The sequence below is a fragment of the Macrotis lagotis genome, chromosome 5, assembly GCF_037893015.1.
Source record: "Macrotis lagotis isolate mMagLag1 chromosome 5, bilby.v1.9.chrom.fasta, whole genome shotgun sequence".
In the NCBI taxonomy this organism is placed as follows: Eukaryota; Metazoa; Chordata; class Mammalia; order Peramelemorphia; family Peramelidae; genus Macrotis; species Macrotis lagotis.
The window spans coordinates 233,635,853-233,650,605 of record NC_133662.1 but is presented as its reverse complement, the minus strand read 5'-3'; the positions used below and the strand labels follow the sequence as shown (position 1 = coordinate 233,650,605).

Below are 14,753 nucleotides of genomic sequence, written 5' to 3'. Positions count from 1 at the left end.
CGCGGAGCCCGGCCGGGAGCTGGGCGGCGGCGGCGCGGGCGCGGAGCCGGACAAGTCCGCCCGGGCCGGGCCGGGGGCGCGGAGCCGGACCAGTCCGCCCGGGCCGGGCCGCCGGGGCCGGGGGCGCGGAGCCGGACCAGTCCGCCCGGGCCGGGCCGCCGGGGCCGGGGGCGCGGAGCCGGACCAGTCCGCCCGGGCCGGGCCGCCGGGGCCGGGGGCGCGGAGCCGGACCAGTCCGCCCGGGCCGGGCCGGGCCGCGGGGCCGGGGGGTCGCGGCCCCGAAACTCGCTCCGCGCATGGATTAAAGTTGCGGCCGCCGGGCTCCGCGCCTCCGGCCCCGGGGGCCCGCATCGACGCCGGCTCCTCCGGAGCCCCCCGCGGCCCCGGACCCGAGCGCGGCCCCTCCGAGGGGTGGGGCGGCCGGCCCACTGCCCCCGCGCCCGTCCGGCCCGGCCATGGCCCCCGGGAGGCCCGGCCGCGGCCCCGCCGCCCTGCTGTGCTGCTGCCTCTCCACGCTGCTGGCCCACGGTGAGTGTCGCGGCGCGGACACGCGGGGGCCGAGAGAGGGGAGGCGCTCCCCCGCATCGCGGCCCCGGGAGGGCGGGGGGCCGGGGGCCGCGGCGGGCCGGCCTGGGCCCCATGCGGCCCCCCAGAAGCGAGAGTGGGGGGTCTCGGGCACAGCCCGGCGGGCGGGGGCCGCGGGGGCCGGCTCGCCCCTTCCCCGCAGTCCCCGGGAAGGCAGGGCCGGCGCGATCGGGGCGGCCGAGCCTCGGGGCCCCCCCGGAGGGTAATCTGTTGCGTGTCCCCCGCCCCCTCCCTAGCCCGCGCGTGGCGGCCTCCCGCGTGGGGGGCTTGGGCGGCGGGACGGCCCGGGGGGCGGCGGGGAGCGGGGCCGGGGCGCCCCGGCATCCTGGCTCGGCGGGTCCCGATGGCCCCGGCCGGGGTGGAGCCCCGAGCCCTCCCCAGCCCCCGGCCGCCCGGGGCCCCGGGCTCCGAGCCAAGCCTCAGCCCCGCCAGCCCGGCCTCCCGCGGAGCTGCCCCTGGCCCCGGGTCCGGAACGGGGGCCCCCATGGAGAGGGCAGGCAGCCCGGCACGGAGGGGGACCCTGCGCTCCCCCAGTGCGGCCAGTTCGGCCGCACTCCGGCTCCGGAGACCCTCAGCCAGCCCTTTGTGCCCGGGGTCCGCGGGTTGGGGAGCCCCTGCAGTCCCCCAGTAAGACGACCCCTGCCCCAGGGCTCCCCAAAAGTGTTTCAGGTTTCCCGGTGGGGGGGGGCCTCTCCTCCTCCGGAAAAGTGGGAGGAAAAGAGAAATCCTAAACCAGGAGGAGACCTAGAACCACCCGGGGCTGAAAGAGGAAGAGAGGAGCCTGATACAGCCTCTAAAGAAAGCCTTCTAAAGAAAGACTAAACGGTCTCGGAGGGTAGCGAGAAGACTGGGTTGTTGTTTCTAAATGACCGGTGCAAAATGGCCTTGCTGGCCAAGCAGATGGGGCGACTTGGATTTCCATTCTCTCCAGAAAAAAGAAATCCTAGAGCCCTTTGGAGGGCAGATCCCTGTGTGAGGTGGGGAAATGAGCCCCAGGCAAGCGGGAAAGGGGCTTATCATCCCCCAGCGACCGAGAGCTGACTTCGGTTCCTCCTCCGGAGGACGGTATTCAACTAAAGGGGCTGCAAAGGAAGATTCAGAATCCCGGTCTCTCCTGGGTCTCCCGAGACAGGGAAGAATGGGTGTGGGGAGGACACATGTGAGCCTGAAGCCACCCCGGGAGGGCTAGGTCGGCTTTCTCCCGTGGACACCATTTCCCATTGCCTCTCCCTGCTAGAGCCTGGGGATGGGGAAAGCTGAGAGTTGGCAATTTCCAAAAGGAAACAGTTGCTTGGAGGTTTCGATCAGGAGGATCTATTTAAAGGAGGACTGGGGAAAATCCGTGGAGAGACAAGGCAGGCATTCCCCTCGACTCCCGGGAATGCCCAGGCCCTCTCCTTAGCTTATTTCTTTTGCTCTGAGGTCAGTCTCCTCATGCTCAGCCTAAGTTTTCTTATCCAAAGGAAGGCTACGGCTTGCCATCAGAGCATTCGGGGCTTAAAAATTGTCTATCTAGCAAAGACATGGAGCACACAGACCTTCTCCCACCTCTCAGACTTCAGGACCCAGACTACAGATTCCTTTCTCCATCCCTACCAGGGCAGAGGATCATAGTTTTTGACCTGGAAAGGACCTTAGAGGCCATCAACCCAACAGCTTGTTTTATTTTCTTATGAATTCTGGATTGGTCCTTCCTGACCTGGGTAAAGATGGAAGAACTAAGGACCTGCCAATCCCAAAGCAGGATGGATGGAGGGACTGGATTCTAGCTGCCTTTGGAAAGAGATGGAGTAAAGGAATGTGTGGCAGCCTGCAGTTATTTACCTTAGATCGAGCCTGAGGCCTTGGAAAGGGGGTGGGGGTGGGGTATATAATTTCTCAGCTCATAGAGCCCAACGGTGAGCCAAGAAGCCCGAGTTTCATTTCTAATGTGGGTGATAACTTGCAGGGTGACCTTGATCTGATGATTGTCCCCTCTCTCTCTCTACCTCCACCTCTCTGTGCTTAAGGGAAAAGGGAAATGCTTCTTGCTATTCCTTTCTGACCCCCAAATCTGTGTGACTATAGCATGCAGATCCAATATATAAATATATCTATGCAAACAGATGTCATTATTCCATATAGTTAAAGGTGGTGATAGCTGTGTTAGGGGAGGGGAGGTAGTGACCTGAGAGAACTCCACAAAGCAGGATTATAGATTAATTTTTTTTTTTAGGTTTTTGCAAGGCAGTGGGGTTAAGTGGCTTGTCCAAGGCCACACAGCTAGGTAATTAAGTGTCGGAGTCCAGACTTGGAACTCAGGTACTCCTGATTCCAGGGACGCTGTTCTACCCACTGCACCACCTAGCTGCCTCAATCACCCAAAAGATCATTCATCTAGTCACTTTACAGATGAGGAAACTGAGGCCTATTACCTAAGGTCATACATAAGTTCTCTGATTCTTCATCTCATCTAGCTTTTTTTTTCATTGTATCGGCTTTGATAATCCCTTGGGTTCATAATGATGGATAAAAGGTATGTAATTGGTGAAAGAATGGTCTTGCTTCCTCTTATTTTGGTGTTGACTCTGTCTGATCTCTGGTGTCTACATGAAAAATGGCCTCTTGAAGTGGTCATAAGGCAGGTGACAGGATGCATCACACCCTTGGTCAGCAGTGCCTGTTTGATATTGAAGAGTCTTCTCCAAAAATTAAGTCCCCCCCAATTCACAGAAGCAATCTAAGGGATAAGAGAGGAGAGAAAATATGGTAGAGGAAGGCTAAAATTCAAGGACCCAGCAAGAGTTGCACCTTCTCTTTCCAGCATTAGCCATCATTCTCAGAACTGGATGTTCCACCTCCCACCTCCATGTATTTGCCTCTCACAAGCACCCATTTCTCATGAAAGAAATGCATTCCCTCATTCATATGTAACCCTGCTTTTCAAAATCATTGCCTTCCTTCAATACCTGCCTCAAGCATCCCTGGAAACCTTTCCTGACCCCCACCATTTTCCAGTAGTCTCTTTCTTCACATTTTTTTTTTTGTATTTGGTCTTTGTACAATTTGCATCTTTCTAAAGACTGTAAGCTCACTGAGAGTAGAGAATGCTTGTGTTTTTTTTTCTGGGTATCCTCAGTGCTTTTAGTCTCTATTTAAAATCCCAGGTCAAGCCCTAAATAGATGAAAGAAACATTTTTAAATCCACAGATCTATATGTAAAGTAGGCAACGTTATGATCTCATGTGTATTTTTTCCACTGGACCAATGATTTCTGTGGTATGAGGAGCTTTCAATGAAGAATCTCTTCCATCCAAATAGATCTTTGTACTTATTCTCTGCATCTCAGGGACTTATAAAGTTTCCTAGAAGCATTAAGAGGTTAGGTGATTTGTCTAGGATCGCCAGCCAGTTAATCTGTGTGATAGGAGACTTTGAACCCTGTCTTCCTAACTTGGAGGGCAATGTTCTACCCACTAGGCTATCATGCCCCTCTTTGGATGGATACACATGATAGTATAGGCTATTGCCATTTTTGACCTGGTGGTCCCCAGTATAAAGGGAGAAAGGATGCCCTCTCTCACCTTTCCTTGGTCTGGTCAACCTCAGATTTCTCATTCTATTTGATTTTAGAACTTCCAACCTGAGCTCTTTGGTCTGTGGGATGAACTGAAGAGGGGGAAGAAAGGAAATATTCCAAATTGCTGCACAGTTAATTCTCTGCCCGGATCTAATCCCATGCCCATTTCACCTGCCTTTCTCTCTGGGAGAAGATCTCTGTGGAGCAGACTAGTTAATGTTTAAGACCAGTAGGTGGAGATGTGCTATAAACTTGCTGACAAAAAAAAAAGGTTTATTTGAAGTCATTCTGGGTCTAGATTCATATGGGACTAACTGATGGAGGTAACTTTAGAGCTAAGAGAGGTTAGAGATAATGAGAGCGCCTTTGTAATGCTTTTGCACCTTTAATGTGATTTCCCAGCACCCTCCTTCTTAACCTGGGAAGCATCCTGTAGGAAATAATACTCTCTCCATAGTTCACAGACTCAACTCCTGAGGTCAGCAACTGGCAGGCTTTTGTGTGTGTGTGTGTGTGTGTGTATGTATATATATATATACAGCTAGAGAAACTGAGGCCCAGAGGGATCAATGACAACTCATTGGGTAACTAGACGCCAAGATTCTAAAAAGGAGTCTAGGACATTCCCTTTAAATGCTTTATCTTCCCCAAGGCGCTTCTTAAGGGTTCCCTTTGGCTTCAACTTTCATCTTACTTCTCTTTTGGAGATCACAGGAATATCTAAGCATGAACATGGGTGTCTAAATATGAATAAATGTTTTCTTTCCAATTCAGTTCAATAAGCATTTATTACTATGTGTAAGATTCCGTGCTAGGATTTTTAAAATAATACATATCTCACCCTCAAGGAGATTGTATTCTACTGAGTGGGGGGGGGGCTAGGACAAGCACCCAAATCAATATAGTATGAAGACGTTCTAGAAAAATCAGTGAAGATCGAGGAAGGCTCAATGGAGAAGGTGACATTGAAGGGAGAGAAAATTCTGAAAGGCCAAAAGTGGCAGTGGGAGGGGTACAACCCAGACACAGAAAGAACCCTAGAGGATACAAGGTAGTCCAACTTGACTGGAAAGTAAAAGCAGTGAAGAGAAGTGATTTGAACTTAATCCACAAAGGTAGGTAGGACCCATCATCAGGACTTGCTGGGTTGGATTGGACCATTGAGATGGGAATGGAAAGAAGATAAAGGAAGGTGGAAACCTCACTGTAGCCAAGACTCCAGACTCAGGAATGGTCCAGACTAGATAACTAGTCTAGAGATGGCCGATGACAGGCTTATCTGAGAGTTAGACAATCAAGCTGTTATCATCAGCTTGCCCTGGTGAAGTGCCAGCTTGGGGAGGAGGGAGGGAGGATGGAGAATGACTCTTCTCCCAACAGTGATGGAACATAAGAATTATTTGGGGGTGGTCTCTGCACTAGATGACTTTCCGGGCTAGTTGGAGAGATAACATTTGCATAGGATAGCTTGTGCTAAGTCTCAAGAAAGGAGTACCATCCATCAGTGCTATGGCAGTTCAGAGCTCCTACAGGAATCTGAATGGCCCTCTGGCATAGTGGATACAACAAATCCAACTTTACTAGCTATGGGAACAAGAGCAAGTTGAAATCTCTTCAATTCTTCATCTGCAAAATGGGTTTAGAATGGGCACCTATTTCAGGAGGCTGTTGTGTGTCAAATAAGATAATAGGCATAAGGCATCTTATAGATGTTAAACTTTTATATAAATGTAGTTGGGGGGTTTTTCTTACTGATCTCGGTATTGATTTGGATATTATGAGTGTGTGTGTGTGTGTGTGTGTGTGTGTGTGTGTGTGTGTTATGACATTGAAAACAGTGGAAAGTGCAGAATTAAGCATTAAATGATTTGGGTTCAATCTTGATCATATATCCCTTTCTTCTCTGGGCCTCGGTTTCCTCATCTGTAAAACAGTGGATAAGGATGGAGGTTGGATCAAGGACCTTTAAGTCTTTTTTAGTTCTAGATTTGTGGTCCTAGGTATTTCCCCAGAAAAGAGGGAAGACTTGACTTTTTTAAAGGATGAGTAAAATCATCTATCAAGTTCTCATTGTATATAACAATTCACATATAGGGCTAAGTTCATCCATTTGGGGTTGAATATTACCCAGTCCAATAACTGTGCAATCACCCTCCATTTTTCAAGATAGCTCTCATTTCTCACTACTTAAGGTGGGGCATGGAGGAGTCATTTAATCAATTCCTGTCTTAATTCCATAAACTCAAGGTTGTTGATGATAAAGAATACACTGAAAAAGAGTTTTATTGGAGAGGAGAGTGTGATACCACCAGTGGGAGAGGCATACAAACAATAGGTAGATGGTCAAAAGATTGGAAATGAACGTCTGGGACACAGACAGGAAGCCACAAGTGAAACGAGACAGAAAAAGCCATGGGGATTTTGTCTTAGGCACTTTGAGATCCTTGGGAGATTTAGGGAAAGAAAATCAAGTCGGTAATAACACAAGGATATTCTTTTTCCAACTTTATAAAAAATTTGTAATAGTAGAAATAATAATAATAATAATTGGCATTGCATGACATTTTAAAGCCTTCAAAGAGCCTTATATAGATTTTAAAGTCAGTCCTTACGACATGGAGATATTTACAGATGAGAAATTAAGGCTGTGATTGAGGTACCCAGCTAGCAAATATCTAGGCAGGCTTTGAAGGCAAGATTTCTTGTCTCCAAGGCCAACATTCTTCCATGATGCCCCTGAGCTGTCAGTAAAATGTCATTCCATCAGCAGGTTCAACTTCTTTTGTCTTTTTTTCCCCCATCTCCAACCCCCATTCTCCCAAGTGAATAGCAGGAGACAATAACTGGCTTTTTACCAGCTTTCATTAATTCAGCAAATGGTTCTTGAGCCCATATTATGGAGTAGACACTATGCTAAGGTTTAGAGGGGATATGTAGCTGTCCCAGACAACATTTTTGCTTTGATAGAGATGAGGACTGAGTGTCCACGACTACCTAAAATACAAGACAGTATGTGCCAGGTAGCATTTTTCAAAGCATAGAGAACCAGCTGGAGAGGAGAGGGCAGGGCCTAGGTTCAAGTCTCACCTCTGATGAAGGTTGGTTGTGTGACCCTGGCTTAAGCCATTTAGCCTCTTAATTACCCAGTCAAGACTCAGCTCCCTCCTGATTACCCAGAGGTGGCTTAGGTGGTTGGTGGTACAGTAGGTAAGGGCTAGTCCTGGTGTCTGGAAGATCTGAGTTCAAATCCAGCCCCAGAAACTTCCTAGGTTTGTGACCTTATGCAGGTCCCCTAACTTCAGTTTCCTCAGACTTTAAAATGGGAATAATAACTGGATCCATCTTGCAAAGTTGGTATGAGGATCAAATGAGAGAATATTTGTGAAGCATTTCTACAGTGTTGTTGCTGTTTGTCCTTTGTAGTTGAAGCCAAGACATCAGGGAGGCGATGCCATAACAAGCACATGAATTGGATTTGAGTGAGGCAGGGCACTGTGCTTGGTTATCAGCCTCATTTTCTTCTCCAGAACCATCTAAGTCCAGTGACTAGATATGGATTAGGATGACTGGAGATGACCCTGGATGCAAAGCAATCAAGTAACTTGCCCAGGGTCACACAGCTCGTAAATGTCTGAGATCAAATTTGAACTCAGATCCTCCTGACTTCAGTGCTAGTGCTCCACCTACTGTACCCCCAGCTGGCACTTACTGGACCCTACATAAATGTTTATTCCCTACCTCTTTCTCTAAGTTTATTACAGAATAATCATAAATGCCTCAGGAAGAAAGGAAAGTTTTAGGAATCCAGATGGATCAACTATTCTGTGACCTTGGGCAAGTCAGTTTTCCTCTCTGAAAAATGAGAGGGTTAAGCATGATGGTCTCTGGGATCCCTTCAAGGACTGACATCCATTTTTTATGATAAATAAGAGATCACCTTGATTTATCTCCCTCTTCTGTGCCCTCCTCTCATCCCCCCAGCCCCAGGGACTTGGCTCCAGGAAACTCAATTATAGAGGAGGAGACAGGCCGTGCCAGTGCCGAGTGATTAGGAGAGTACTCATCCTGGGAGCAGAAGGACACACCAGCTCTTCCCTTTCCCTTGCTTAGAGCATTTCCCCCCCTTCAGTCTTGGCTCCCTTCCCCCACCCCTTTCTTTCTTGGCCCTTATCAAACCGCAATTTGAATAAGAGATTAATGAGTCCAATTTTTAAAAAAAAAAGAAAAAGAAAACAATTTTCCTTTCTTTAAACTAAATGGAAAGCATGTCTTGCAGGCTGCCAAGGAAGCTGGATGTTGTGTTGTCTGTGCTTCAACAGCTTCAGGGGAAGGGGTAATAGGGATGCTGAGTTGTGCCAGGGTTCTGATGGGTGCCCTATGCTCCCCAGGCCAATCACCTGACCTGAGGCTTCATGGGCACCGGAGATGGTTGAGGCCGATTTGGGGAAACAAAGGAAGAGTGGGGTGGCCTCAAGGGGATTGGGGAGGATAGGCCTCTGAGAGATCATCTTGTTCCTTCCTCCTTTTCTGACCCATTCAGGCAGGCATTCAACAAGCACTCCTTCCCTAGCTGACTGGCTGGGTCCCCAGCAGGGTGGAGTGGAAAATTGAGGCAATTACCTGGATAATTCAATGCTTGTTGCATGAATAAATGAATGTGGGAATGAATAATTCAGATGGGGGGTAGTAATTGAAGCAAATCTCTTTGGGTTTGTGCCTGGATTGTCCAATAATTGTGCTGATTCTGCTTGGGAAAGTTCTTCTTCTTATCAAACTTGCATCCTTCATGCTATAGTATCTCCCTGGTTCTTCTCAGACTGTGGGAGAAGGGTGCTGCCCACTGACCACTCTACAATGACCCTTCCTTCCCCAGCACTGAGGCTGCGAGAGGAGAACTGGTGACTGCCATTTTGAAACCCGGCTCCCAGGTCCCTCACCCATTACCACTAGGGAATTAGACAGAGGATGGCAAGTTGTGTGTTTAAAGCCATTTGGCAAGCCCTTGATCCCTCAGGGTAAAATAGATGATAATACATCTATCTCAAAAAGTTATCCTGAGGATCAAAGGAAATAATGTCTGTAAAGTGATTGACAAACTTTAATGCATTATTTAAATATCAGTTACTAGTATAAGGAACCGACAAAGGGACTTCCGTTTTCTGCCTCTCAGCTAAGTAGGGGGAGCAATCTGCTAGAGAGAGAGGGAGTCAGCAGTTCTAGGTTTGAATTGTTTCCAATACACTTATGAGCTGGATAATTTATGGCAAGACACAAATCCTCATTGAACCTCAGTTTTCCATCTGCAAACAGGTTTATGCCCATAGTACCTATTTCATAGGGTTGTTGTGATAACCAAAGAACATAACACAAACATTAAAATGTGATATAAATGTTACCTTTTATAGAAGAGGTAATATCCAAACAAGGAAGGTATGAAATCAAGTCTGACACTGGCACATCCTGGCTGTGTGACCTTGGGCAAATCAACCTATCATCTAAACTTGTAAAGGTCAGAGAAGGTGCTCAACTATCTTGGTAGAGGGACTGACCCTACACATATTATTAGTAACACTCAAAATATCCCCCAAAGGAACTACAAGGGTCTCTAATGTTAGCTGAACTCTGGTAGCAAAGTCCAAGCACCTTGGGAAAGAGCCTGTGGGCAAATTTCCTTCAAGTCCCTGAGGAACATGCTCCAATAGCCCCTATAAGTGTTCTCCATTGATGACAGGCTAAGAAAAAATAGTAAGAATAGTATCTTTGCACAGCATCCCCCTCACTTTAATCAATCTTATATGCAAGTCATAACATCATTTTTCTAATGTTACGGTCTTCTTCATGATCAAAGGACAAGTATTACTACCTTTAACAAGTAAGAATCCTCTGGGCTAAGAGGGGTATCTGGAAGAAGCAGAGGAAACCATGATTTGGGGGGGGCAGGGGAGCTTTTTGGGTGGCCTCAGGATTCACCAAAGTATGCTATATGTTGTTTAGTCATTTTTAGTTTTGTCCAACTATTCATAGCCCCATTTGAGGGTTTCTTGGAAAAAATGCTAGAGTGGTTTGCCATGTCCTTCTATAGCTTATTTTATAGATGAGGAAACTGAGGCAAACAGGATTGAGTGACTTGCCCAGCATAACAGCTAGTTAGTGTCAGGCCAATTTATGACTCTTTTTTTTTTTTGCAAGGCAATGGGGTTAAGTGTCTTGCCCAAGGCCACACAGCTAGGTCATTATTAAGTGTCTGAGATCAGATTTGAACCCAGGTCCTCCTGACTCCAGGGCCGGTGCTCTATCCACTGCGCCACCTAGCTGCCCCTGTGTCAGGCCAGTTTAAACTCAGGAAGATGAATCTTCCTGGCTCCAGACCTCCTTTACTGTTCTAACTAGCCACTGAGCCACCAAGCTAGCCAGCATCTGGTAGGCACTTGATAAATAAGGCTGAGTGGCCTTAGAACTAAGAACTAAGGGAGCAACCTTCTAAGTCATCTAACCCACGTAGTAGTTTTACAGTTGAGGGAACTTAAAGCCTATAAAGTTGAAGTGACTTTTCCAAGGTCACATAAGTAAGAGATAGAGACAAGATTTGAACCAGGGCCTCGAAAGCACACTCAGGGCCCTCTGGGCACTTCCTCAAGTGGGACTGAATTCAAAGCGTATCCTGCTCAGATAAAACTAGAATATTAGCCCTGGAAACCCAGTCCTACTTCTACCACCTCTAGTTCCCAGTTGGACAGGGGAATACCAGGAACACATCATGGCCATCTTTGTGGATTTCCAAGGACACACACAAATACCTACAGCATTAACAGATGATAAGAAAATTCTTAGACCAGAACCAACACTCTTCTCTAGTAGTTTAGTGCAAACTGACCATCCCATGGCTCCCATCACCAATAGAGCCCAAAAGAAATGACTTGGTACTTCTGACCACTCTTCACTGGTCCTGAGGACCCTGAATGTCACCTCCCTAACCTCCTTAGCCATGGTGCCAAGCCCAGTTAAGAGGCAGCGTTGTGTTTATTTTTGACTGCATAGTTGAGAATCTGCAGCAAACCTGTCACTAGGAGAGAAGATAATGACAGTGGGGAGTTGAACATATGCATATAATCTTACTTGGACATACTTATGTTCACTCACACCCACGTGGATAGAGAGACATACATGTTTGCACAGATACATAAACACATATACACAAAAACACACTTCCCTTTCCAGCCTTTAATTGTCAGACTGGCTGGGTTCCCAATAATTGATATCTGCTAATGGTAGTAGTATATGCTTATTCTAGAGGCTGCTTGGAAAGTATTCTTCAGTCCTCTCACCATTGTTAGTTTCTAGTATTTCTCCCAGATTAACTCTCCCAGTGCCCCACTTCAGGCTTCCTATCAGGTAGAAGCACATGCTTGGAAGTTCAGTATGTGGCAGCCACACTTTTCTCCCACCTCTCTCCCAAGAATATTTTCCTCCCCATCTTCCTCTAACTTGATAATGATCATAGGACAGGAAAAAGAACAAGAAGGAAAGAAAGTAGGCAGTCACATTGATTCATTCCACTTGGACTCAAAGCCACACTTGAAAACATGGTCAGCTCCCCCTTTTCATTTAGTATATTATCTACTTGTCTCATGCAGCAGAATTTGTGATTTTTGACCAAATTCTTCCTCCTCCTCCTCCTTCTCCTCTTTCATCATCTTCCTTCTTCATTGTCTTCTTTCTTTTTCTTCTTTTTTCTTCCTCATCATCCTTCCTTCATCATCATCATCTTCATCCTTCTTCTTCTTCTCTCTCTCTCACTGGCACATTTTGTGGGACATCTTGGCAGCAGCTTAAAGAATATGGAACCCTTTTCAGAATAATGTGATTTTTTAAAAATGAACACAATAAAATACATGAGATTACAGAGGAAATCAATTATATTGAAACACTTATCCATTTGTAAAAAAAACAAAATCATGGTTCATGTGATATCCGTGGACCTTGATTTGTTGGACTAGACAATTCACACCAATATTTTTCTGCCGGTTCAGCAGCACAAGGAAATGTAAGGAAATCTACTGTTAGTGAAAGGGAATTAGAGTAGGAGTCAGAGATTCCCATCTTGGCTCTGGTACCTCCTAACTGTGAGATTCTGAACAAACCATTTACAACTCCTCAGTTCAAGTCAATCCAAAAAGTATTATTAATGGTATTTGCAAGGAACTGTCCAAGGTTCTGGGAAGTCAAAATGCGTGTGTTCTACTGGGAGGGGGCGGGGGGGAGAAGAAGAGTGTGTAAATAGATTGGTATATGCTTGATAATTTGAGGGGGAAGAAGAAAGCATTAACAGCTATGAGGTATCAGCAAAGATTTGCCTTAGGCGATAACATATGAGCTGCAAATGGAAGCTAAGGATTAGAGAGGCAGCATTGGAGAGAGCTCTGAATTTGGATTCAGGAAAATGTAATCCAAATCCTGCTTCGGCCCCAATTTATTTGTGACTCAGTTTCCTCATCTGTAAAATGAAGGGGAGTTGACTTAAAGTCCCTTCCTACTCCAACTCTAAATCTAGAATTCTTTTCATTCTAAGAACTGGAGGAAGGGAGAATCCATTCAAGGCTCATGCAGAAGCACTTAGGCAGAAGATGAAATCTAAGTATGCTGAACAGCAAAGAAGACCAGTTTGACTGGAATATACAAAGTGTAGAAGAGAAGAAAATTAAAGCAGCCTGGAGAGGAACACTGGAACCAGATTCTGGATGACCTTAAATGTCAAGTTGAGTAATTTGTATTTTCACCTGGAAGCAATAGGGAACCAAAGAAGGTCCTTGAGTAGGGGACTGAAATGATTAAACTAGCGCTTTAGGGAGATTATTTTGACATCTAAATAGAGGATGGATTAGAGAGGAAAGAGAATAAAGAGAGACCAGTGAAGAGGCTGTTTTAGTACTCAAGGCAAAAGGAGTTACAGGCCAGAGAGAAGGTCATGAGAGTTGCCATGGAGGAAGAAAAAAACTTTGCAACTGATTGTTAATTGTAGGTGAGAGTAAAGTTCTACTATAAAAGGAGCGGCCTACACAAGATGATCTTTAAGACATCACCCCAGATCTTAAAAAATAACTAATATTAAACACAAGCCAATTTATTAATTAATTTATTAAATATAAAGTTTATTAAGAAATATTATTGGAAACTACTCATTCATGCATATACTTATAAAAATAAATATTAAATATAATGTTCATTAATAAATATAATTAAGCATAATATGATTGATATCATTAAATAATAATCTTTTCTAGCTTTAAGGTTCAGAATACTTTCCTCTCAAAAACCTGTGAGGTGATTTTTTAAAGATAAAATTGAGGTTCAGAGAAGGATGTCATTTATCCAAAGGTCATCTAGTCAATTCATGTAGGAATTGGCACTGAACCTAGGTGTCCTGCCTACTACTCATATGCATTTTTATTAAGTTTTTGTGGCTCACCTTTCTCTCCTATCCCGCCTCCACCCCCAATACTTTCCACATCTTCTATAGCTCCTTCTCTCCTAGAGAGACTGGCTTATTGGTCCTTTGTCCCCTGGAGAGAAAATGTAACTTGAGAAAAGCAACCATCAGGGAATGATCATTTTCTCAGCCTTCTACATTGTGTAAATGAGCCCAATTTTCAGTGACTTCTCACCAGGAGATTGCACAACAGAATAAATATCCCACAGCTCTTCTCTAATCTCCTCCTCAATCAGAAGCTCACCCCTAGCTGGCTAAAAGGACAGAAATTTGGGGCTAGGGTATGTGGAGGGCGGGTTGAAGAAGACAAATATTTTCTCTTCTTTCTCGGAAGACATAGGAAGTAACCTGTAGTTAACTTGACTTATTTTGTCCCCTGGCATCAGTGGTGTAAGAGCTCGATGGTTTATCTTCTCATTTATAGAAACTTTTTCCTTTAGCTCTATGACCTGTGTCACTTAGGGTCAGTTATTTAATATCTTTTTGCCTCAGTTTCCTCTTCTACTAAACTGGGATAATAGGTACTATTTTAACTACCTCACAAGGTTGTTGTGAGTCTCAAATGAGATAAAAGATCAGTTATTGTTTTGGTTTGAGTTTTCCAAAGAGCTAGGGGTGGACATGAACTCTGATACCTGAGTCATCAGATGTGAACCTCTTGACCAAAGGAGATTTCCCTGACTATCTAGTTCCTTGGTATCTATTTAAGAACTGTATTTGTCATACACTGCTTTTTATAATGTGTTTCTTTTCTCTTGAACTCGATGAGAAACTTGCTGAGGCCATGGAACTAGTTTAACCCCCTCATTTATTGGAGTAGAAAACCAGTCCCACAAAAGGGGAAGCACTTGTCCTCAGTCACACAGTTTAGTGAAGACAGAGGTGGGGCTAGAACCCAGGAAATCCATATCCCATATCTCTGGGTAGTTTTAGTATCTAACACTGCTCATTAATTGGATTAGTACCCAATTTGTGTTTGATGGATGATGATGGTGGTAATAATAATAATATAATAACAGTGATTATGATAATGATATCAGTGGAGTGATAGGAATGATAATAACGATGGTGGTGATAACTGTCACAATGTGAGGAGAGTAATGGTTATGATAATGAAAACAA

The 14,753-nt window shown here is 45.8% G+C and overlaps 1 protein-coding gene across 1 annotated transcript in view; it reads left to right on the top strand.

Annotated features, from left to right (window-relative positions):
• Nucleotides 1-411: 411 nt before the first annotated feature.
• The window catches only part of TMEM132E (transmembrane protein 132E), a 127,928-nt gene continuing 113,586 nt past the window's right edge, over nucleotides 412-14,753 (top strand). Inside the window, exon 1 of the mRNA XM_074188951.1 lies at nucleotides 412-528. Within this exon, the coding sequence (XP_074045052.1) occupies nucleotides 456-528 (73 nt within the window). The 5' untranslated portion in view covers nucleotides 412-455. The remainder of the gene's footprint in view (nucleotides 529-14,753) is intronic.